The 23,272-nt window shown below is 33.4% G+C and overlaps 1 protein-coding gene across 1 annotated transcript in view; it reads left to right on the forward strand.

The window, feature by feature from the left end:
- Positions 1–2,930: 2,930 nt before the first annotated feature.
- LOC129216255 (calcium-activated potassium channel slowpoke-like) overlaps positions 2,931–23,272 on the forward strand; it is a 157,425-nt gene continuing 137,083 nt past the window's right edge. The window contains exon 1 of the mRNA XM_054850453.1: positions 2,931–3,547. Coding sequence (XP_054706428.1) covers positions 3,233–3,547 — 315 coding nt within the window. The 5' untranslated portion in view covers positions 2,931–3,232. The remainder of the gene's footprint in view (positions 3,548–23,272) is intronic.

Here is a 23,272-nt window from a genome sequence, read left to right on the forward strand (position 1 = left end):
TGTTAATGATCACCAAAGATAACATCCCTGATAGAACAGAGCTGAGTTAGCCATTCATGAGTCAACGAATTCTCGAATGAAAATTTATCTAAAGGCGAATGTTATCGATGCAATTCCTTTAGCTGCTTACGATGTGGTATTTAAGCAATTAGCATATTTTGAATTAAATGAATCGCATTTATGCAGTAAAAGTAGCCTAAGAGATAAATACGAGTGATTTTATTTCTAAAAACATAAAACGGAATCTTCGAAAATCAGGTTGCCTTCTTTTCTGCATTTACCGATTCTGGTTTTTCCGTTTTAGAAACATAAACTGCAAACCCAAAAGCGAAGTATAGTGATTCTATTTTACGTAACGCATAGGCACTAGCTCACATATATTTTTTATCACGAGCTCATATCAATGAAGCTAGTTGTGGCATTTTGTGTAGAGTATTTGCGCAGTATTCTGGATACATTAAAGCTATTTTGTAATTTTTAGATTAGCTTCTTCATAGGCATATCATTGCTCCAAAGCAAGTCATATCATAGACTTATAGCCTAAGCAGTTAGTGTGATCTCAGAGTCTAGAAATATTTATGTCGTGGAAAAAGAGTTTGATTCGAAAAGTTTATGCATAAGCTAAGAGAAATGAAACAACTTATTACATATATTTGTATTATTAAAAGGCTTACTTAAATGTGTTGAGCTGGATTATTTTTTAGTTTTGTTAAAACATTGAAGAAAATGCAACTACAATACAGTTCATTAGACAATAACACGAGCAAATATTAGTACCTTTAAAAACATCTAACATTAAATATCAAGATATATATTAAAATACAAGTTCATATCTAACCTTTATATTTGACTTTCGCATTTTACAGTATTGAATTCTTAAAATCTGACTTCAGGAAAAGTTAGTTTTGTAACATCAAAATTTGCGTCCATTCGCGGTATTGTACACATAGAAAATTTTCGAACTATCTGCAACTTTTCTAAGGATATAACAAAAGAATTGAATGAAATATTTTGCTAAAAATAAGGGAAATAAGCCTGATTTCTTAAAAATGACGACAAGTTGCTTTCTTAAAACAACCACTTGTTGATTGTAAAAACCTCGATAGATTTCAGAATAAATGTTTGACGTTATTTGTCAATAACAGGAAAAGCTTAGAACTAGTTCCTAATTATCTTAGCAACATTGATCATATCTTGAACAATATTCCCAAATATCCCTGACATATTTTGATGTGCTGTTAAAAATTTAATTGTGTTACAAGAATTTGCAAAGAGCACATATATATAGCACAATCTAATTTTAGTAGTCATTATATACAAACAGAGATTCTCTTTGTGGTTGAAAGGAAAGATTGAAACAGACGATGTCTTTAAATAATACAGTTACATTCTTTGATTTACTTGGGAAAGTTCTTGTATTTATATTTTTTGTCAACTGAAGGAAATATTTAAGTAAAACATTTTAGCTACCTGCTGTTAGATAATATCGGTAAATTAATATTTGAAAATCATAAAACAGTGGTTGCAGTATTCCAAAAAGGTGAAAAAACATAATTTGCAAATAAAATTGTCATATTTATTTTTATACGTGCGGTGCATCAACTGTTTTCATAGAATATAATAATAACGTAATAACTTACCTTCGGAACTGATATCGTGGATTATCAACATCGCCGTACACGAAAATGAAATAGTATATGTAGCACGATTTAACCACAGGCATAGTTCCATGGTGAATATACAGTCATAGTGATTTCACTCGTAGATTTGTGCATTTGTTTTAAACGCTCATTTCATTTTGCAATTCATTTTTTTATTTAATTCCATGAAGCTCCATGCTTAATTTACTCTATGTTAAGACTGGTTTATATGAAGTAAGTTTAACAGCTTGAAAACTCCAACAAAAGAAAAAAAAAAGAACAATGTTCCGAAGTGCACTAAACACTCTGATACCAAGTTGTTTTAGTTTAAGCACAAAATGAATAAAGAAACTAAAAATATGACTATCAAAACAAACTTAAAGGAAATTTAAAACTATGACTGAACATATACGCTTTATGACAGTAGGTGATCAACTATTAACTAATTGTTAAAGAGTAAGTGAAAGAGATAAATTCTTTGAATTTCAAAAAGAAAACTCTTATGGAAGAGAGCGTCAAGAGATTCTGCTTAAAACGAATGTACAAAGCGTTTGGAAACCTTTCTTGAGAAAGCTTCAAGGGAATATTTTCGCCAATGATTATTTTTCGAGCAGACATTAGACACCTAGGTATTGAGATTTACATTTTCAGATGACTTAGACTCACCCTGTATTTTCCACCGAACAGTAATTCGGCCAATGTCTTCAGACAGTAAACTCGACTTGATGGGTTGACTGGAAGGAAAGCACGTGGTGAAATTTCAATGTGGAATCTCGCTATTGACTTCTGCTAGTGATCAAGTTCCACTATGTGAATCACACGCTACTTGCTCTTTTTAGTGACTCGAAAGTGTCTTAAAGAGAGCATAGAATACAGTTTTAAAACAATAAAATACTGAAAAATAATGTATCCTTCAAATTCAATATTCAGTGACTTAAATGTTAATCGCCAGCTTGCTTACAAAACTAATGATCCATTAATGAAGACATTTGCCACTATTTTGACTTTTCCTTAGTAGTCATAGGGTGCTGCACTGACTGTTCAACTAACTCGAACAAGCAAGTTATCACAGAAAAAAATTGCTTCTACTGAAACTTGTTTGCTGCTGTGACTTGAAAAAGTTTTTCAAAAGTACACTGACATATGTACTTTGATTCTGGAATAAGGTTGTTATTTGAATGAAACATATGGAAAACTACTCTAACATACGTGTTCTTTAGACTCGTGGCCCTTGTTTGCTTGAAAGAACGGAATAATAATATCTCTCAGGATCTGGCCAAACTTAGGATTCCTCCACGAGTTTTAAAAAAAAGTTCGTCTTAACTATAGTATGTTAAAAACAGTTTTCATATATACATATCCTAGAAGCTTAGTGACACGTTTTGCGCGACACACCAGACTTAATTCTTCTTGTGACGTGAGGATGTCTTCAAATCATACACTCATCCACAGAGATATTGGTCTTCAGCTTTGACTTTCAGAAGATTTACTTTTTGGATAGGTCCACAAAGGACGTTGATGCATCTTTCGGGAGTGTGATTCATTTCTTGACACACATCGGTCAATGATTTTCCACTTTTGGTGAGTTGAGAATGTCTCAGCAGAACTTGACCGTCCTGGAGCTGGACGAAGAGGAGTGCCTGAAGGAGCGCAAGTGGTGGTGCTTCTTGCTTTCCAGCATCGTTACGTTCCTGGTGGGTCTCTTCGTCATCCTGCTCTGGCGGGCTCTAGCCTTCGTCTGCTGCAGGCCCAAGGCACAACCCAAGGCCAAGGTACCTGAAGTTAAAAGCCAAGGTGGAGGAGGAACTGGGGATGGGAAGGAGGTGACAGAGATTGGATTTATGACCGAAGCCAAGGACTGGGCGGGAGAACTCATTTCCGGACAGACCACTACTGGGAGGATACTCGTAAGTGACTTTGATTTATTATTATCATTATTATATATAATAATTTTGTAGCATCGGCATTGTTTAGATGAAGTTCATTTGTAACAAACATTTACTTCCACTCGACAACTAAGTGGGAGAGACTAACATTGCTGCGAAAGACTGCAAAATAAGTTGCATTTGCATGTTTTGAGTGTTACAGGAAACAATTTTTAAAACACAGAAAGATACTTCAGCATGTAATTACACACGGTAAAAACTTCCGTAAATCATCTGCAACATTGAGCTTGTTTTTCTATACTAGATTTGCTGGTTTTAGAATGGGCTAAGTCCCATTAAAATCAGTAGTACTTAGGACGACCTTTCTAAAATAATCGGTTTGCGTGCTTTTCAGGTATAAGTTCTCGAAAAACCCTTTCACGGAAGTAAGTTGTGGTAGCAACACACAAATGCAGCATCTAACACATAGCTCCAACTGGTTCCAATGTCCGACTCCCTAAACCCAGGTCGTTTTTTTTTTTTTTTTTTTTTTTTGTGTGCTATTTTGTAAATGAATGAAAACAATAACTTTAACCTGCTTCTTTTCTTTCTTTCAAATTGATACGTGAAGCGGCTTCTTAGGTAAACCATAGGTAAACAGTCCTATGCTAAATGAAATTTATCAACAATTTTTTGTAGGAAGAAAATGACCAAATAAATGAGAAAAGAGATTTCTCCAGTAAATGGTAGAAACATTTGCAGACTTAAGGCGGAAGTTGTAAAATTGTAGTACAAGAATTTTATTGCTTTTGATCGCCTGGGTGCGGAAGTAGTAAAACAAGGTTAAGAGCTCGACGTAAGAAGTTTATTTCGAGGATTGGTTCAAGAAATTGCGAAGCACTGAGAGAGAGAGAGAGAGAGAGAGAGAAGCTATGTACAAGAAATTTTATAGTGATATCATTCAACAACGGAATGAAGAAAAAATATATTTTTTTTAATATATAGTTGTACATAGCACAAGTATGCTTCTACAGTTGGGTGCAATTCTTACCTGAGTGTAAACATCTGAAACACATGGAATACAAAATTTAATAATTCCTCAAACAAGTAGAAGTAAACATCCTAAGTGTTAAGCCCGTGGTTCTAAACCTTTCTGAAACCAGTTACCCCTTTATATATAGTATCAGAAACGACGGGTATCTTTAACAAACTTTTATTTTAAAAAAATGTATAAATGAAATGGAAAATTCAGAAAGTCTAAAGACATAATTTCTTAACTAAGCTGAATTTGTTTTTGTTAACAAAATTGACAATATTGCTCTGCAGATTGTACACAAATACAGCCGTAAGTGATCCTCAAACCTCAACTTTAAGCTTGTTGAAGTACTTACTTCAGGAAATTTAAGCTTGAAAACTTTTTTGTTGAAGTGAGTTGTTGTAATCCAAGATCGTACATAACAGAATGTTTGATACGTCTTTGTCTTCTAGTTCTGTAACAATCCAGAATTTGCTTTAAAAAGGTTGGTTCTCTTCAGTTGGTTGCAATGCTTTCTGTTTTTGTTTTTACACGATATTATAGTTTAACTGTTTTCACAATTAAACTCTACGATAATCATAATGTCGTTCAGTTTTTATATTTAACCTCGTTCCCTTTACAGATTTTAACGTACCGCCTTGCTGAGAACCAGTGCATTAAGCAAAGCAGCCGAACGATTGAAGGGGGAAATTTTGAACCATGTACGAAAAATCGTAATTGCCAAAAGAAAGTTTTAACGACAAAGTTAATGGCTAAATAAAAAATTCTGTTGATTTATAAAACTTACATTTGATTTACACAAAAATCTTATTATTCAAGGGGATTTTACCTCTGTAAGAAGCAAATCATAATTGCCAGAAGAAAGTTTTAACGACAAAGTTAATGGCTAAGTAAAAAATTCTGTTGATTTATAAAACTTACATTTGACTTACGCAAAAATCTTATTATTCAAGGGGATTTTACTAATGTAAGAAGCAAATCATAATAATTAAGAGGAAAACTCAAGGAACTAAAACCATCGTTCTCATAACCAAAGATTGAGACCATGGCTAAGGGTAGAACTAAATGGCAAAGAGAAATTTTTAATGACAGGAAAAAAATGCTTGTCAAGAAAAATTCCTAAGAACGAATAAAACATTACAATTGGTTAATTAAATCCTTATTACTTATAAGAAAATCGTAATGAATGACTAAATAAAAGTCATAGCTGAAAATTCTAATGACTAAGAGGGAAATTCTTAAAACTAAGACAAATATTCTGATGGCTTGAAAGAAAATTCTACGGACTAAACTGAAAATCTCAGTGAATAAAGGAAAAGTAGTTAAACTGAAGGAAATATCTTCTTAACATTAAGAAAAACGCGAGTTTTTAAAATGCGAAATTAAACTAAACAAAGGAGACTAACTGATAGAGTCTTAGAAGGCCGCTTTGCAAGCTTATATAGAAAAAGGCGAAGAATAATAATTACTGCATACTCTGCACGTACTTTAATAATACTTTTTATTTGTATCTGTGTCCATTCATGTTAGACTAGAGGCGTATAAGCTCACGAGATATTGCTACAATGTTGTCCTATCGTTATGACGTCACTTCTATTTGCGTGTTGTTTCGTTACTTTCGTTTTATGTTGAGATTTATCTTCATCGCTCCAAAAGATGCAATCTTCAAAAATGCTGTGTTTGAAAGATCAAACAAGATCAGAAAGCAAATATTTTACTTTTTAAAGATGCATTGGAGAAACTATTCGCAGAACTAGGTGAAACAAAGCAAATTCCAAACTGCAAATGAAGAAGAACATTTTCAAATCTGGGTGCAGAAAATGCAAGATGGGAGACATTTTAAATTCCCAGCTATTGAAACAGTTTTGGTGGACATAGCGTCAATAATAAAAACTTTGGGACTGCTCTCAAAACCTGAGGACGTATATATCTTAGGTGTTATCGAGACCGTTTTATTAGTTTTGTCGCATAACTCTATCAGTAGACGCTGCTTCTGCTGTGATGCATTCTTTGAACTGTTCCAAGTGTTCTTGATGGCGGGGAAGAATCTTACTTGCGTACCATCTACTGGTAAAAAGTAAATCTTTTACAAGTATACAATGACTGAACATTTCTTTTTTATATTAATAGTACTAAAAGAACAGGAAAAACGCAAAATATATAACGAATTCTTTTCTATGCTGTAAGTCTAGTTTTTATGTTTCAATCTTTAAAATCTTTCTTCTTTAGAAATGATACAACATGTAATTATTAGTTCTGATGATGTTCGGACAAAATGGAGGTCGCGCTTCCAGAAATCGTGATAGTTAACCAGAAATCTAGGCGACACAAAAACTGACGAATCATATCCGATTTCATTCATGACTGACATTTAGTCCCATCATTTCATTTCAGTGGACGGAAAGGGTGTATAGGGGGAGGGAATAAATCTTACGCAACCCATTCGAATTCCAATTCATTCCGGCTTTCGGCCATCAGGATGATGATGTTGGATCTTATTTGGCGACTGATTTGGCGATGGTATCTTGAGCGAGGATCGAATGCGCGGTCGCCCAGAAAAACCGATCGATGGCCGATATTTCTCTCTAGAGCCCAGAGGGCGTTCTGAGCGTTTCACCATACACCCTTCGTCACCTACGACTAAAGGAAACTCCTCAAAACAAAGTAGTCAGATTTCAAAAGCAGTTCATTAAAAAAATGAAATAAGTCGCTTTTGAGTTAATTCAATTACATTTCCAATAACTAATTACGCCGAGCTTTTGTCAACTTATTTCCAACGTGAAAAGATAACTTAGTTGCAACATTTTGGAATCATTTACTCCTTTCCAATTTTTAATCTGCAAATCAAAACCATTTTCTTTCAATTTACATTTCTTTAGGCGAAAAAATGCATGAATATATGTTATGAAATTATTTTTTTTCCAAATGTAGATGCTGAAGTTATTAAATTGGCACCATTACAACAAAGGAATATGATTTCAACCGTTCGGGTTCAATGATTTAAGTTGAAATCTCGTGAGTTGAAAAGGTTACTAAAATCAATTAAAATTTTAAGTCACGAGGAAAAAAAATGTTTTGTTATAGAGTGCATTTTAAAATGCGTTTTGACAGCAATAGCTCTCTATTCAATACGTGAAGAACTGGCCAAGCAACTGGATAAGTTCAGCAGTATATCATTTTCAAATAAGATTCTTTCTCTTTCGTCAAATCGGCCCTATTTTCTTGCAGTGCATTCCACCCTATGTTGGGGTGTATGGAAACGATGTTGCTGATACACTTGCTGTGGAAGGAACTATTGTCCGTTTTCCACAAGAAGGCACTTGACTCCTCCCTCGTCACGTGGTATCCGATGATTCTATTTCGCTATTTTCGGCAGCAGGTATATTCGGATCATAGCATTTTGTTGTAAAAGCAACAGTTTTTAAAATGTAAAAATAACTAAAATGACAACAGACAAGTGATGTAAAGGACACTAAAACTTTTTTGCACATTAAAATGCACGCCCAAGTTAAGGATGTCTGGTTATTTCCTTTAAAAGCACGAGAATTGCTTACCGATCACCCCCGCGGAAAAATAGAACTCTTCGTTCGAGGAGGCGTGGCGAAGATTCTTCTCGTGAAAAACGGACTATAGGCTTATCACTGTTCCTTCCTCTAAATTACGCATACCTGAGATTCACTCGCTGTTTTTAGCCAACATAAATATCGCGTGAAGGATTCCACCAGATCATGCAGCTAAGAGTCGTGGATTATTTCTTAAGTGCTCCCATCCCCGATTTGCTCAGACGATTTTATTTCAACTTAGAATAATTGCTTACATAAAAAAAATCAAACGTTCAATAAGAATTACAGGGTTGGCAAGGGTTTGGACACAACCCTTGCCGTCGTCCTGTCCAGTTACTCGTCCTGTCCAGTTACCAACCGTACCGTCCTGTTTAAAACCCTTTCGTTCAAAACTGTCCCAAAGTGTCCAAAACTATATTAGTCTATGAGGTAAAAAAGAATTTTAGTTAAACCCTCACGTAAAACTTGTGATATGCAGATCCAATTTGAAAAATGTTAGCTTTTTCTTACACCTTTACATATTTAATAGCACTCCTTTTTGTTTTAATGGAACTTTTTAGAAAAATTTTTTTAATGAACGTTTCAGAGGAAAATATTATCAAATACTCATTAACTAAAACTTATTAAGATTTTATTTACGTATATTTATGCATTACAAATATTGCAGTAAATATGAATTGATTAGAGTAGACCCATTTAGCTTTAGCTTACTTTTGGACAGTTTAAGACTCTTTCGGGCAGTTTTAGACATTTTCGGATATTAAAAATCACCTGTACTGTCTAAAACTCCAACCCTGATTAGATGACATACCTTTTACCATTGCTCAACCATCATGTCTCCTCTAGTATCTTTGACTGTATTGGTGTATCTGTAACAGCAACTATTATACGACAGAGAAAAACTGTTTTCCACTTGTTCATGCGGCATGACCTTTTGGATTTGGTCTAGTGTCCTAGATCTAGAGCAGTGGTTCCCAACCTTTTTCACTTCGCGATCCCCTTTTCAATAACTAAACATCCCGCGAGTCCCTACGTGTCCCCTACACACACACACACACATATATTTGTGTGCTTCGGTACAGATATTGTGCACATTTAACGTAATAGCACAAGGTGCTTGATATACTTTATTTAAGCTTAATGTTTTTTTTATTTTATTCCTACAATAATTGCAGAAAAAAAAATTATCTCGATAATATTAAACATATATTTCTGTACTTTCCAAATTCATGCATCCTAGCAGTGGTGAATACAAGATTTGGTTTTATCAAGCATTCATTGAAGTGAATGAATGCATTTTCTTTTAACAAGGCCGTCGCGAGATTAAAAAATTGGGAGTAGGGCATTTGGAAGACACTCTTTTTTTTCAAACGTATATATAAGGAGAGAGTTCAGATTTATGCTTGAAGGTGGGGAAGGGGAGGTGTCATTATTAGCATATGAGCAATAAAATTAAGAGAATTGCGTTATAGACGGGGAGAAAGAGAATTAACAATATGAATCTACAGTATGTGTAACATTCGCGATGGTTCTCCCAAGGAAATAGTTCGAAATTGTAGTGCTAAAATTGCAGTTTACACGATCTCTGGTGATATTCGGAGGCGGAGAGGTTTAGGGACTTTTATAAATGGTTCAATCTAAGAAAAAATCTTTCAAATTACTTTGACTTTTTAGACGATTTTTAACGATACGAAGAGGGGAGATGGATCGGAGATGTTCTCTAATTTTTCGAAAAGGAAAATGATATGTCCTAAATAAGTTTTAGTCTGATAGCTTTAGGCTATCATTATTACAGTTAAGGGAAGAAAAGGGTTTTGGGCCACCTATCCCCCGGAAATTTTTTGAATTAGAGATTATGAAAGTGCAATTACAGGCTATATTTGTAAAATATAAAGAAAAGGTTTGGATTCGAAGCCTCCCCTCGCCCGGAATTTTTTTGGAATTTAAGTTCCAAAAACAAAGTTTTAGACGAGTTTTAATGATGTGGGGGAGAGAGGATATCCAGTGCTTATAAGGAAATTTTTCTAAATTTAAGTCCAAAAAGCTGAATAGTAGGTTATCTTTTATGAAAAGTAGATATGTTCAGAGAACCTCATCGTAAATTTTTTTTGTGAAATTTAAGCCTAAAAACGAAATTTTATATGACCTTTAATTATGTGAAGGGACAGCAGACCCCCCCTCCTCTCCTGAATTTTTTTTTCGAAATTAAAATGCTAAAAGCCCATTTCTTGGCTTTTTTTTTTTGACGAAGTTAGAGACGGGATGAAGTTCAGGACCTTTTCGGCGTTTAATGAATCTCCCACAGAAATTATTTGAAATTGAAGTTCCAAAAACGATTTTGGATGATGTTAGAGAGTGAATTCGGGACTCGTTTCGCGGAATTCATTGATCATCAGATTGAAGTCCTTAAATCAAAGCTTAAGATAATCTTAGAGGACGTTAGGGGATCAGGTTCTCTAGCATGAGAGGTGGAGGGGGACGTTGTAGCCCCATAGCTCTTCTTCTGGGATTCGGCATTGTACTCAAGGATTCATGATACTCTAAAATGATGCTTCTTTTCCCCTACGTATTTCAATTTTTCAACTATGCAATGATCTGATAGGGATAATGTCACGATCCCCAAAGAAAATCTTCGCGACCTTCTTGGAGGTCGCGACCCACAGGTTGGGAACCCCTGATCTAGAAGATAAGCAGTAACGACAAAACCGTTTCACGGCTGTAAAATTAAGTTTTCAAAAAATAAAAGTATAGTTCTACATCGCAGCAGTGTTAACATAATATGTTACATATTACGTAAATTTTCATATTATTCAAATTAGTCTTCGAGAAGAATAAACTCTAAAATTGTTCTTATGTGCAGATAAGGGCGTGGTTTACCTAAATCACTTTCAAAAATAACATATACGGAAAAGTACTGTAAAACTTAAAATTAAAAAGTGATCTTTATACCATTTTAAAGCAATAAGCAAATCTTCGGATGCTCAACAAAAATCTAAACGATAGAAAATATCTTGAATACGTTGTAGAGTGATGCTTTGTATTGTAAAGCTGGTCATGTGCTCGTCTGTTGACTTTATGTTTGCAATGTGCTTTGTTACTCAGCCTACGAACAGCCTTGTGCACTTTTCTTTGTCTAAGCAAACCAAACACAGTGTAAATAAGAGGTAGGTTACAGTATAAAGTCCTGCACCATGTGTACCAATGAATCTTGATTGCGATATTTAGGAACTAAAGAACTCAATAAATGGTTAACATGCTAAGACATCAAGCGAAGGAAAAGGACATGTTACTAAATTGGTAATTTTGTCCTCGGAATCATAAGATATGTATTTCATTGCGCAGAACGATTACTAATTAGCGAAATTGAGTGTTTGCATCTCGTTTCTTTGTGTTCAACCAGCTTCCAAAGTAAGATCAACTCCAAAAAGTGAATGATATGCGCAGGAGTTGGTTTTTAAGCCTCGCTAGGATAGTGGACCATAAACTGTATGGTAGAGCAGTGGTCCAGCCTACGCCCGCTCGCCACATTTGGCTCGAGAATCTGACCCGTGTGTCCCGTTGTTTCGTTAGATGTTTCAAAACAAAAATCACGAATAGTCACAACGTAGATAACAAATTTGGAGCCAAATGTTCAAAAATTGGTATCAGTAAAAAGATGTGATGAACTGCACATTAATTACAAAAGCACCAAATAATGGTAATAACAATTCTCGGTTTGTAATTTACTTTTCTTTTTAATGCTTTCCTTTGCTATATAGAAAAATTAAAAAAAAAAAAAAAAACAGAAAATTCGTGTTTTGACCCGCGAGAATCATTTTAATATGTGGTTCGACCCTCGGTTTAATCAAGGTTGGGCACCACTGCGGTAGAATATAGAAACTGCGATTAAAAAAAAAAAATACAGTACAGGTATCCTTCGTATAACACGGTTAATTTGTTCCGTGCAGTATCGAAACCGCGTTATACGAGACTTTTTTACAAATGTTATTTTTTAACTCGTTTCTTAATTTAATTAATCACGTACATATAAATCATGTCAATGTGTACCATGTTACATCGAAACCGAGTCATAAGGTGCAAATTTTATAATAGGTGAAATTTCAGCTCAATAGAACATACAAACGAAAACTGGCAGCCAGAACATACGAAGACCCACTGATTTACTGATTTAAAAATAAGAGTTGTTGTAAACGATAAAACTTAATTATTTTACATACCTCAAGTAAAACTGTTATACACAACAAGAAAAAACTTTATCCGTTTTTCTTTCTATGCTAAGAACAAAACGCATTGTATAAGAAAAAAATCTGAGCTTTTCTGCAGGGCCCGATCAAGCCAAACTGGTGCCCAGGTCCTGAGTAAAATTTAGTGCCCCCCCCATGAGAAAATCCGCGCAATTTTAAAGTCAGTGTTTCATACTAGAAACTACATTTTAAAGGAACATTACTACATTTAAAAAAGAAACCTGGGATTTGAATACCAAACACTTGATAGTCACCAAACTAATCACAGTTAAAATTGCCTCTTAAGGCGAAAAAGAGTTGAAAAACAATTTAAAACTGAAAAAAAAAAAAAAAATCTTACTAATTCTGAGAGCGAGCTTTAAAAAGACTTCTTTCTGGCTTTAACAGAGGCAAATGTGCCAATCAAATAATCGAAATCTATGTTTGATGCCACAGAATTTTCAATGATCAATAAGGAAAACACCTGTAAATTATCCTGAGAAATGCAGCTTCTCAAATGATTTTTGATTCTTTTCAAAATTGAAAAAGAACGTTCACTGGAACAGCTGCTGATAGGCAAGGTAAGAAGAAGCTGCAAGGGTGAATCCACATTCGGAAATGTATGTGTAATGTTTAGTGATCTTATCCTTTTAAAACATTCTCCAGGAGAAGGGTTACGTTTGCAAAAATTTGAAAATTTGTTAATTCTTCTGGAAAATGTTCATCTATGTCATCCGAGTAATTTTTTTGAAATTCCAGAGCTAAGGAACAACGACTTCTTTACGCCAATTTTTTTTAACTTAATGAGTTTTTGAGCTGATTTTTAAAAAATTTTGAGCCCCTTCTCACTTAAAGTTGAGAAAAAGTAAAATAAGCTTCTTTTTTTTTTAAAAAAAAAAGGAAGTAAGTAAATGAATTCAGGCTAAGCCATTTTGGTGCCCCTAAATTTGTGGTGCCCAGGTCCGCGGACCCGCCGGACCGTGCGTTAATCAGGCCCTGCTTTTCTGTAGCAATAAAGTTCGTCTGAGCAACAATAACAAAACAAAATCTTTACTAATAATAAACCTGAAAGTCTCTCTGTCCGGAGGATGTCTGTAGGATGTCTGGATCTCTGTGACGCGCATAGCGCTTAGACCGCTCGGCCGATTTTCAAGAAATTTGGCACAAAGTTAGTTTGTAGCATGGGGGTGTGCACCTCGAAGCGATTTTTCGAAAGTTCGATATGGTTCTTTTTCTATTCCAATTTTAAGAACAAAAATATCATAAGATGAACGAGTAAATTACGAAATTATCCTAACGTGGAACCGTAACATGGGCACAAGCCAATTGGCGAGATACGAAATTATCATATCGTGGAACCGTAACATGTGTACAAGCCAATTGGCGAGAAAATTCACCATACATTATTTGTAAATATACAGGCGAACCAAAAGACCTTTTAATTTTTCTATTACGGGCAAAGCCTTGCGGTACCACTAGGTTAAAATAAAATAAATAGAATCATTGTTATTTTCTTACTATGCATTGGAAACAAAATAATATTCACCTTTTTGCTTTTAGAACACTTATGAGAAAAATCAAATATGTATTTAAAAGTTAAAAGTTAGTGTTATTCGTGAAAACCAAACTTTTGAGTCCAAGACAGACAATTTTTCGCAAAAGTTTCACAAAAATAAAGTAAAAACTGAGTACAGTTATCATACTTTTTTTTTAAACAGTAAACTGAACAAAAAAAAATTCCTTCTTTTAAAATTCGTGTTACATCAAAACCGTGTAGTTATGAATTAAAGTTTTGTACCGTGTAGTACCGAAACCGTGTTATAATAACCGCAAATTTGGTACCGTGTAATAACGAAACCGTGTTGTAGAAGTACCGTGTTATACGAGGAACGAATGTAAACATTTTTTAAACATAAACTTTACTCTTTAGTTCTAAGATTAAGATTATATCGTCTCAACAGCACGGGGCAAAATATATTTAATAAGTTATTTTATTTCGATTAGATATAAATTTCGAACTTCGGGGACATATATGTTCCATGGTTTTAAAAGGGTTAAAAGCGTTTTAAATAAAACGAGAATATTGATGAGTCTTTTCTGTCCGTAAATTTTTAAACTATTAAAATATCTTGAGCATATAATTGAATCCTTTTTGTATTGTTAATGGTTTATGTGTAAACGAGTGTAGTTTAGGATCTACCAAGGGCGGATCCAGAAAATGTTCAAGGAGGGGGCGATTTTTACGCTTTGAAGTTTCAATTTCTAAAAACTTTCGAGGGACTGTAATCGCTTTCCTTTATGACATCAAAAGTGTCTTATAGTAGTGTTTTTTTTTTTTTTTTTTTTCAAAAAATATCCAGGGTAAGCCCTTGAACATATCTCTTAATATCATCTAAGGTCTGAATTGAGGTTTTGGAACTTCAATTTTGCAAACAATCCTGTAGAAAGTTTCGGGTCGGTTCCCCAGAGTAATAAGAGATGGGCTACGATTGCATTTTCAAGACTTCAGTTCCGGAAGAATTCCGGGGAATATATCCCTTTTCTATTAGCACCATTGAAGATTACGTAAAATTGAAGTTTTTAGAACTTTAATATTAAAAATATAACCCGAAGAAAGTTCCTGAATATCGCTCAAGGAGGGGGCGATCGCCCCTATCGCCCCTCCCTTGCATCCGTCTTGGGATCTACTGAGCACCATAAAGACATCTTGACGAGTTTAGCAAAAGAAATGGAGACGAAACTAGTCTCCAGAAAAAGACCGTAGAAACTTTCCCATATTTTGATAGACTTAGAGAAGTGTTTTGAACCAGTCCAATATTTTTAATGTAAGATAGAAAAAAAAAAAAGCACTAAGGAAATATGCGTTTTGGAAAAATATGATGCGTCACCACATAACTTCCAGCACCAAACTTTACAAAAACATTTGCATTATTTAATCAATTTTCCTTGAAGCTCTTCTCCGAAAGTGCAAAATGGTGTTGAAAAAAGTTATTTCCCTCTGCATTCGATTGCGCATTCGTTTATGAAATTCCTCGAAATTCGTTTGTCTCTTTGTTGTCTGTTTCGGTCGCTTTGGCGACGCCCACAAACAATGTGGTCTCCTAGGAATATGGTCAAAATAAATGAATGTGCCAGCACTTCATTCCTTTTTTGAATTCTCATTCCATTGTTTAATTTTCAGAAGCAAAAATAGTAAATAATGCAATATGGAAAACCGATTCAACACTTTTGTGTTTGCATTGTCTAATATCGAAAACAAAAATATGGACGCAAAACTTTGTCAATTTATTATTCAAAAGGAAAGGATTCAAAAGAAAAGATGGATGACATTTTTTAGGGGGTTGCGTGCTTCCTAAATCATTCGTAAATCTTATTAAAATAGGGCTGAAAGGCTTTTGTTCTTCCCGGTTTTCTAACAAAACACAGCTCTAGAAACTTATACTATTTGATTTTTTCTTCAATCATTTACAATTGAAGAACATTTGTGAAAATTGTCTAAAGATAACAATAATTAATCGGACAAGAGATTTCTGAGGAATATCATTAAATTTTCAGACTAAGAGAATGTTTTGAACCTGTAATGTTTTACACATAGCATGAAACAGATGCCTTTGATTCGGGAAGAATGAAACTAATTACCAGTAACAAGTTACTGAATTTAAAAAAAAAAAAAAAAAAAAAAAAAAATCTGAGGATTTCTATTGTTGCTGTTAAATTGAAGAGTATAAAAGGTATATTCATCGATTTCAAGAAGTTTTTAACAAAGCTGTGTAGTCGGAGGGAAAATAAACGGCTCCGCCTCCAAAGATTTTTGAGAATTCGGCTCCGACTTCTTTACCTCAAAATCAGTCGTCTGCGACTCCACGAGCATTGGCAGAATTGTGGATTTAGAGGGATAACGTCCCTTCTTGGATTTTTGCACCTTCAACTCTCGATTCCGACTCTATTACCTCAAATACAGTCCGATTCCTACTCCTCAGCCTTGGTTTTTAAATCAACTTTTAACTAAAGATTTTCTTCAGAAAAAAATTGAAAATTGTTGAACTTCAGACTTATTTATTTTATAAAATTAGAAGCAAATTAATAGATAAGTCCACACATCAAAGACTATTTACCATCATACGATACAATATGCATCATAACAAATACATACAACTTAAAATATTTTTTCCCCTTGAAGTACTAACGACCTCGAACGTGTGATGTTTATGCCTTGCATTGGTTGGTTGGTTCTATTGGGTTTTTTGGCGCAAGAGTTTTGGATAGGCTACCAGTAGGGGAAACCCGGGCAACGTGAATACCTTAAGCATTTCTTGATTATTGTCGTTTAGTTATAACTTTGGAAATTGAAACAAATGTTTATAATCATTCTTCATTTAATGAACTTACGTAATGCAGTAAGAGATTTCCTTAATATTAATTACACTATTAGATATAAGGCCAGTTTTCAACAATGGCATGAATATCCACTTTGCCCTACACCCCGGGTAAAGTGGATTCGGTACTAGGGCAAAGCGAACACCAACATTATTTTTCGTGAAACTAAACATTAAAAATAAAATAACTATCAAAAATAAAAGGAACATATCCAAAAAACATTTTTTGCTACAATGACAATTATTGTAGTTATTACAAACAAAGAAGTTGAACTTAAAAATGAAATAAAACTCGAAAATTTAAGGAACATATTAAAATAACATTATTTTGCTACAATGTTAATTATTGTAGTTATTACAAACGAAGAAATTGAACTTAATTAAAATAAGAAAGAAATTAAACTAAAAAAAGTCAACATCCAAAATTTAGGAGCATATTAAAAAAAAACATTCTTCTGCTACAATACTAATTCTTGCAGTTGACACAAACAAAATCATTACCACTCTTTATAGCACCACTGAGTACAAATGATCATCTTCTTCAATGAACATTTCACCACAGAAAATGCACCTTATATCATCACATTTCTTTACTTCCTTCCTCTTATCATTCTCTTATGCAGTCCTATGATTTGTAGCAGAGATCTTTGATTTAGCCTTTTTGGTAGTGGTCTTTTTAACAGTCTTCTAAGATGCTTTAGTTAAAACATCATCTAGTTACTTCATGACAGTATTTTTTGATTTTTCAAATTTTTGTATATGATTGTCCTTGACTGGAGTACTTGTCAGGAGTGTAGATCCCTGTAGCTTTCGTTTACGTGTTGTTATTGGTTTAACAGTCTGAGGAATAGGTTATAAAACTGAAAGACTGTAGTAGTTCTTAGAACATCCAGATTTGGGAGAAGCGGTAGGAACATCGTTGCCTTGGACTTATTCTGTTGTTTCAGATCCCATGGGAGTATACGGACGGTCTTCAATGGTAGGACTGACTTGAGTTCTGAAAATTGAAGGACTTCCAGGTTCGGATGAAAGTGACTTGTCATGACCGGGGATAGTGAATATGGTATCCACTTTGCCCTGCAGGTACATTTTTGAGGTTACTAAAAATTACTAAAAAAGCAAAGCATCTAAACTCGTCGTCTACGGATAATTGAAAGCTATATAGCCGTACATTAAATCCTACCCATAACAAAGAACATGTCACAAATCGTATTAAAGTTATAAATGAAAAACTAACCTCTGTAAACTAATATTGTTTTCCCCAAAACATATTTTGTTCGGTCACTGGCGTTGCGTGACGCGAACTCGTCTCGACGTATTTGCCGCACACGCTGCGGCAACAGGCGACAGTTGCTATGACAACGTGGATGCCGACCTACTAATTATTTGGGAGTTATAAGCAAAATTCGCTTTGCCCGGGGTATCCACTTTAGCCGGGTTTCCCCTATGCTGCGCCAATGCCTTGTCTTTATCATCAAGTGTAATAGTACTAACTTAGTACTATCAACGTTAACTTAACGTTGATGTCTTCCTCAAAGCATGATCAATCGAGATATTGAACTTAAGCTGTCTTTTTGCTAGGAATAATTGCGCAGAACGTCATAATAATAACTGCTCGCCAAGATTGGCTGGATAAAATGGCAATATGATATTCGCTTTGCAGAATAATACGGAGAAATGTTATACTTCTGAAGTCCCATGAGATAACTAAAAGAGAGATGAGAAAATAATACTGACATCAATTTGATCGTATGACGCTCTAATGAGGCTATTCAATCGACATTGTAAGTTAATTACGTATTTTGGTAATGTACGGAGTGTGAATTTTAGGATGCCTCTCGATAAGAGTTGCAGAAGGAATGTTACATTAATGAGTCTATGCAATAATTGAATAAAAAAAATATATTAAGTGTGAAGTAACTGTTTAGGGCTTAAGAGACAAAATTTGGAGTATTGGGCTAATGATGTCTAAAATACTAAAAAAAAAAAAAAAACTGCTTGAAATGTCCCTCGGAATATCAGACTTATTATTTGTTGATTGAAAAAGCGAAATTATATGCTGGATTGATGACTTTTGACAAATGATGACTGTGACAAGTGGGTGATTTTGGGATGTTTCTTCAAAAGACATCTTTGAAGCAAATAGTTCTTCGAATGGTGACTTTTTAATAAGGTATAATAGAACCTAAAGTTCTTTTTGATAGTGTTGGCGAACGTACGACACACGTGTAGTGACATATGAATTTATTTTGGGTGGTGCACAAAACATAATTCGAGAGCCGAATGGAGAAAAATTGAACACAATAAGAGTTCAAGATAGCCACGTATTAAAATTATGTTCACACGTTTTTCAAAAAAGTTATGTTTGTTTGGAAGCAATGGTTAATTTTTAAATGTTATGCCTATCGCATTTTCTTTATGAAGTATTCTTCCATTTTAGTTTTGTTCATTACTCATTTGAGCTTGTGCATATCGTATGCTCATCTCCCATTACGTCTAACATCTGTACTCTCGTCCAGATTGATTTTTTTATGCATGCAGGGGAAGGTGGGGCAAAGTAAAATGGGGAAATATTTACTCTGCTTTTAGCGCCACCTATCTGATAGTATTTTCAACTATGTATCGTAACACATGTAGTACATTCCATTCAAGAAAAAAATACCTCTAAAATTCAAAAAATATGAAAATAAAGCAATTTTTAAAAAGTTATAATCATATTTTAATATTTTGTCGCAACTCAAATAATAATTTTGTTATAAAATTATAAGTCTCGTTATTAACAATTAATTATGAACGTTATTAACAATAATTTTAAATATTAATTTAGACATACTAATATTCGGTGCTATATTAATTTACTTAACATTAAGCTTATTTGTACTGTACATGCTTTGTACAATTAGCCCAGTGCAAGCGGGGCAAAATGGATGCGTCAAAGTGAAACTGTTCATTTTGTTCAATTGTTCAATGCGTTATTGAATCACTTGTGTATTCATTTTTTAATTCATTTAGATTCCTTCTTTTAATAATTCACTTATTTATTCATCTATTCACTTATTTTTTCATTAATACACTAATTTTTTACTCCCTTTTACGTTTCTCTAATTGGTTAATTTATTTATTCGTTTATTGTTTTCTTTTCTTTTCATTTATTCATTCATTTTTTTTATTTACTCATTCACTCATCCAAAATATTTTTAATGATCGAAAAAAAATATTTTACTAGAAAATTATTTTATTTTTGACTTTGCTCCATGAAAAAAAAGAAACGTTTCCACTTTTGTTCGAAGATACAAATTTACTGCCAAAAATAAAATATAATGCTTCAATGAAAATTTTATTATAAAATACAATGTTCTTTCTTCATGTACTGTAATTTTCCAAACAAATTCTCTATTTGTTCATTTAGGAAAAGGTAAGTTTTGCTAACTATTTCACTTTGGTCCACATTCCGCTACTTGTTTATGATCATGTTTATATGGGGTTTTTTATTTCCACGGGGAAAACTTAGTTAACACTAACGGAGATTCAGTGAAGTGTCTTCAAACTACTATACAGTATGGAGGGGAATGTTGGGCAAAGTAAAATAGTTAAGATAAGTTAACTTTTTCAAAATGAACAAATTGAAAATTTGTTTTAAAAATTGTCGTGCATAAAGAAATAACAATACATTTTATAGTTAAACTTCCATTGAAACATTACTTTTTGTTTTTGGCAGTAAATTTGTGCCTTCAAAAAAAGTGAAAATTATTGACTTTTTTTTTTCATATGGCAAAGTGAAAAATGAAATTTTTTCAAATGAAATATTTTCTAGTCATTGTAAAAAATATTTTTGATCAAATGAATGAGTGAATGAAAGGATGAATGAATAAATTAAAGGATAATGAAACAAGAAACTAATAAATAAATTAATTATTTAATATATGAGGGAAAATAAATGAATGAATAAAATAGCGAATAAATAGGAAAATAAGTGAATTAATGAATATATATAAGTGAATTATTAAATGAAGGAATGCAAGTTAATTGATGAATGAATATGTAAGAATGTAAATGATGTAATAAATGATTGAATGAATAAAGGAAAGATCTCTTTCACTTTGCCCCTCATGCACTTGACTAATCGTACAATAAATTTAAAATAAAAATAAGCTTAATGTTAACTAGATAAGTACTGTACAGAATATTAGTAGGTCTTAACTAATCTTTTAAATATTAATAACGAGAATTTTAATATTTGATAGTAACAAAAACAATTTTTGACTCACAACAAAGCATTAAAATTTGAGTATCCATTTTTGAAATTTGCTTGTATTATCCTCAGAGGCAATTTTTTCCTGACTGGAATGGACTACATGTGTTACTATATACACTGTTATAACCAGGGGTTCCAGACGAGTGAAAATATTCCCTCTAAGGTGAAAGCATAGTGCCTGAAGGTGCAATGCAAGCTAGAAAATAGAGCAGAGGAGCCGAAACAGCATGCAATCACAAAAAAGACTCATTGCGCAAGCTCTTTTACCTTAGATATACATTCAACCACCTCAATATGACGGACAAATGATGATTGCGTTTGTGTGTCTTTCACATTGAATGAAGTACACTATTGGATTAAAACACAATTTTTCTTAGATTAATTATCCGAAATTACAAGTAAGTACAGCTTTTGATCACTTTGTAGCTTTTAGGGCTTTCAAACATAGTTAAGTGCTTAAAAGTGCATTTATTGCTTTTCAGTTACCGTTCCTGTCTTAGTGTCCGTTAACCGTTACTATCGTGAAATTTCCATCATTCAAAAAGCTACTAAAAATATCTGTCATTATTTTCTTGAGTACTCTCGATAAGCAGCTTTTATTAATCACCAAAAAAAAAAAAAAAAAAAATGCTGTAAGATATCAATAATCAACAAGTGAGAATCTTAATAAAAATGATTCTTGTGCTGCGTAGATTATAACAGAAAGCTAGTGAACGAAAAAAAAAAATCTCTCTCAGTCTAGCTCTTTTTTTTTTTTTTTTTTTTGGCTTTTTCATTCAAGTGTTAGAATCATTTCCTGTTAGCGGTTAATGTCTGGATAGCGTTAGAAATTTCTTTTGGTTTTTTAACTATCGAAAAACTTCATGTGCATTTTATTTTGTTACTCTTGATTAACGTTTATGAAACGATTTTGTGTTTTTCCGTAACTGTAATATCCCTGAACATTTTTGGCTCTTCATGTAAATAATCCATAAGTACAGCTATGCTTCATTTTCGGAATGCGACAAGGTTTTAGTAAATGTATAATTTCTCACATTATTTAAATAATTACTTGTCTTTAAATTATAACGATTTGTGACAGATCTTTGATACCAAGTAAAGGGGTAGATATTTATTGTTTTATTAATTCTTAACATTACTTTTTGTAAAAAAAAAAAAAAAAAAAAACTCGTCAGAACTTTGAATTTTTCACATGTTTTTAACGGCCCCAGAGTTATTATTAATATTATTTATTTTATGAATTTTTAAGAAAACGATAAAGATTTCACTGGTTCGCAAAGTTTTTCATTTGCTTTTACCGCGCCCCGTGAGTCAAAAGAGGTTGAGAAACACTGAATTAGAGCAATGAGCACTTCTTTACTATGTGAAATACACCACCAGCTCAGTCATTTCCAGCCGAGGACAGCTCGGCTGGAAATGACTGAGCTGGTGGTGTATTTCACGTATTTCTGCTTTAGCCCCTGGCTAATGGGCGGTAATTTACTGAATACTTCTTAACTATGTTGAAAACTCTGAAATATGATCAAATGCTGTAATTAAATGTTTTAATCATTTCCAGTATCGAGTTCAATGTGAAAAATGTCCAAAACGAAGAATATCATAAATCAAAACAAAACTTAAAGAAAAAAAAACTATTAAGAAACGCACACAATACGCCATTTCTCTCTCCAAAGGTTCCTTTTTTTCACTCCAGCTGTCTATTTTTTAAAAGGTGCCTGTTTTTCACCCTATTTAGAGGTGCGATTTCGGCTCCGTATTGGGTGCCGCTGGTGAACAAGCGTTTCTCCCCTGAAAGGTGCCGAATGCATCCTGTAGTTTTAACAGTGTAGTTAAAATATTACAAGATAGGTGGCGCTAAAAGTAAAGTAACTATTTCACCATTTTACTTTGCGTCACATTTCCCCATATATAAAAGTTCTGAGTATGATTAAAATTAATTACTTTTGTCCAAAATGATCACCATCATAAAATATTGGCTTGATTTTGTTACACACGCACGAGTACTGTTTACACCCGAACAGATGGCATTTTTAATTTTCTCGTGAAAACTTCGCTGTCACAGTTTCACAAGCAGATGAATTTCTTGAAGGAATATGAAAGTCTTGAGTGAATGTAAAAGAATCAAAATTTGAATAAATAGGAAAAAAAAAAAACTATTTAGCTGTAGATTTAATTACGATTCAATAGTTTATCTCCTTCAGTAGAGTAGACTGGGACAAGTTTACGCGGAATTTTTCAATGATTTTTCTAAATTTCATGTTTTAACTTAGGAAATTTTAGACACTGCGATTTTAAAGCAGTTAATGGAGTCGAA

The sequence above is a fragment of the Uloborus diversus genome, chromosome 2, assembly GCF_026930045.1.
Source record: "Uloborus diversus isolate 005 chromosome 2, Udiv.v.3.1, whole genome shotgun sequence".
NCBI lineage: Eukaryota > Metazoa > Arthropoda > Arachnida > Araneae > Uloboridae > Uloborus > Uloborus diversus.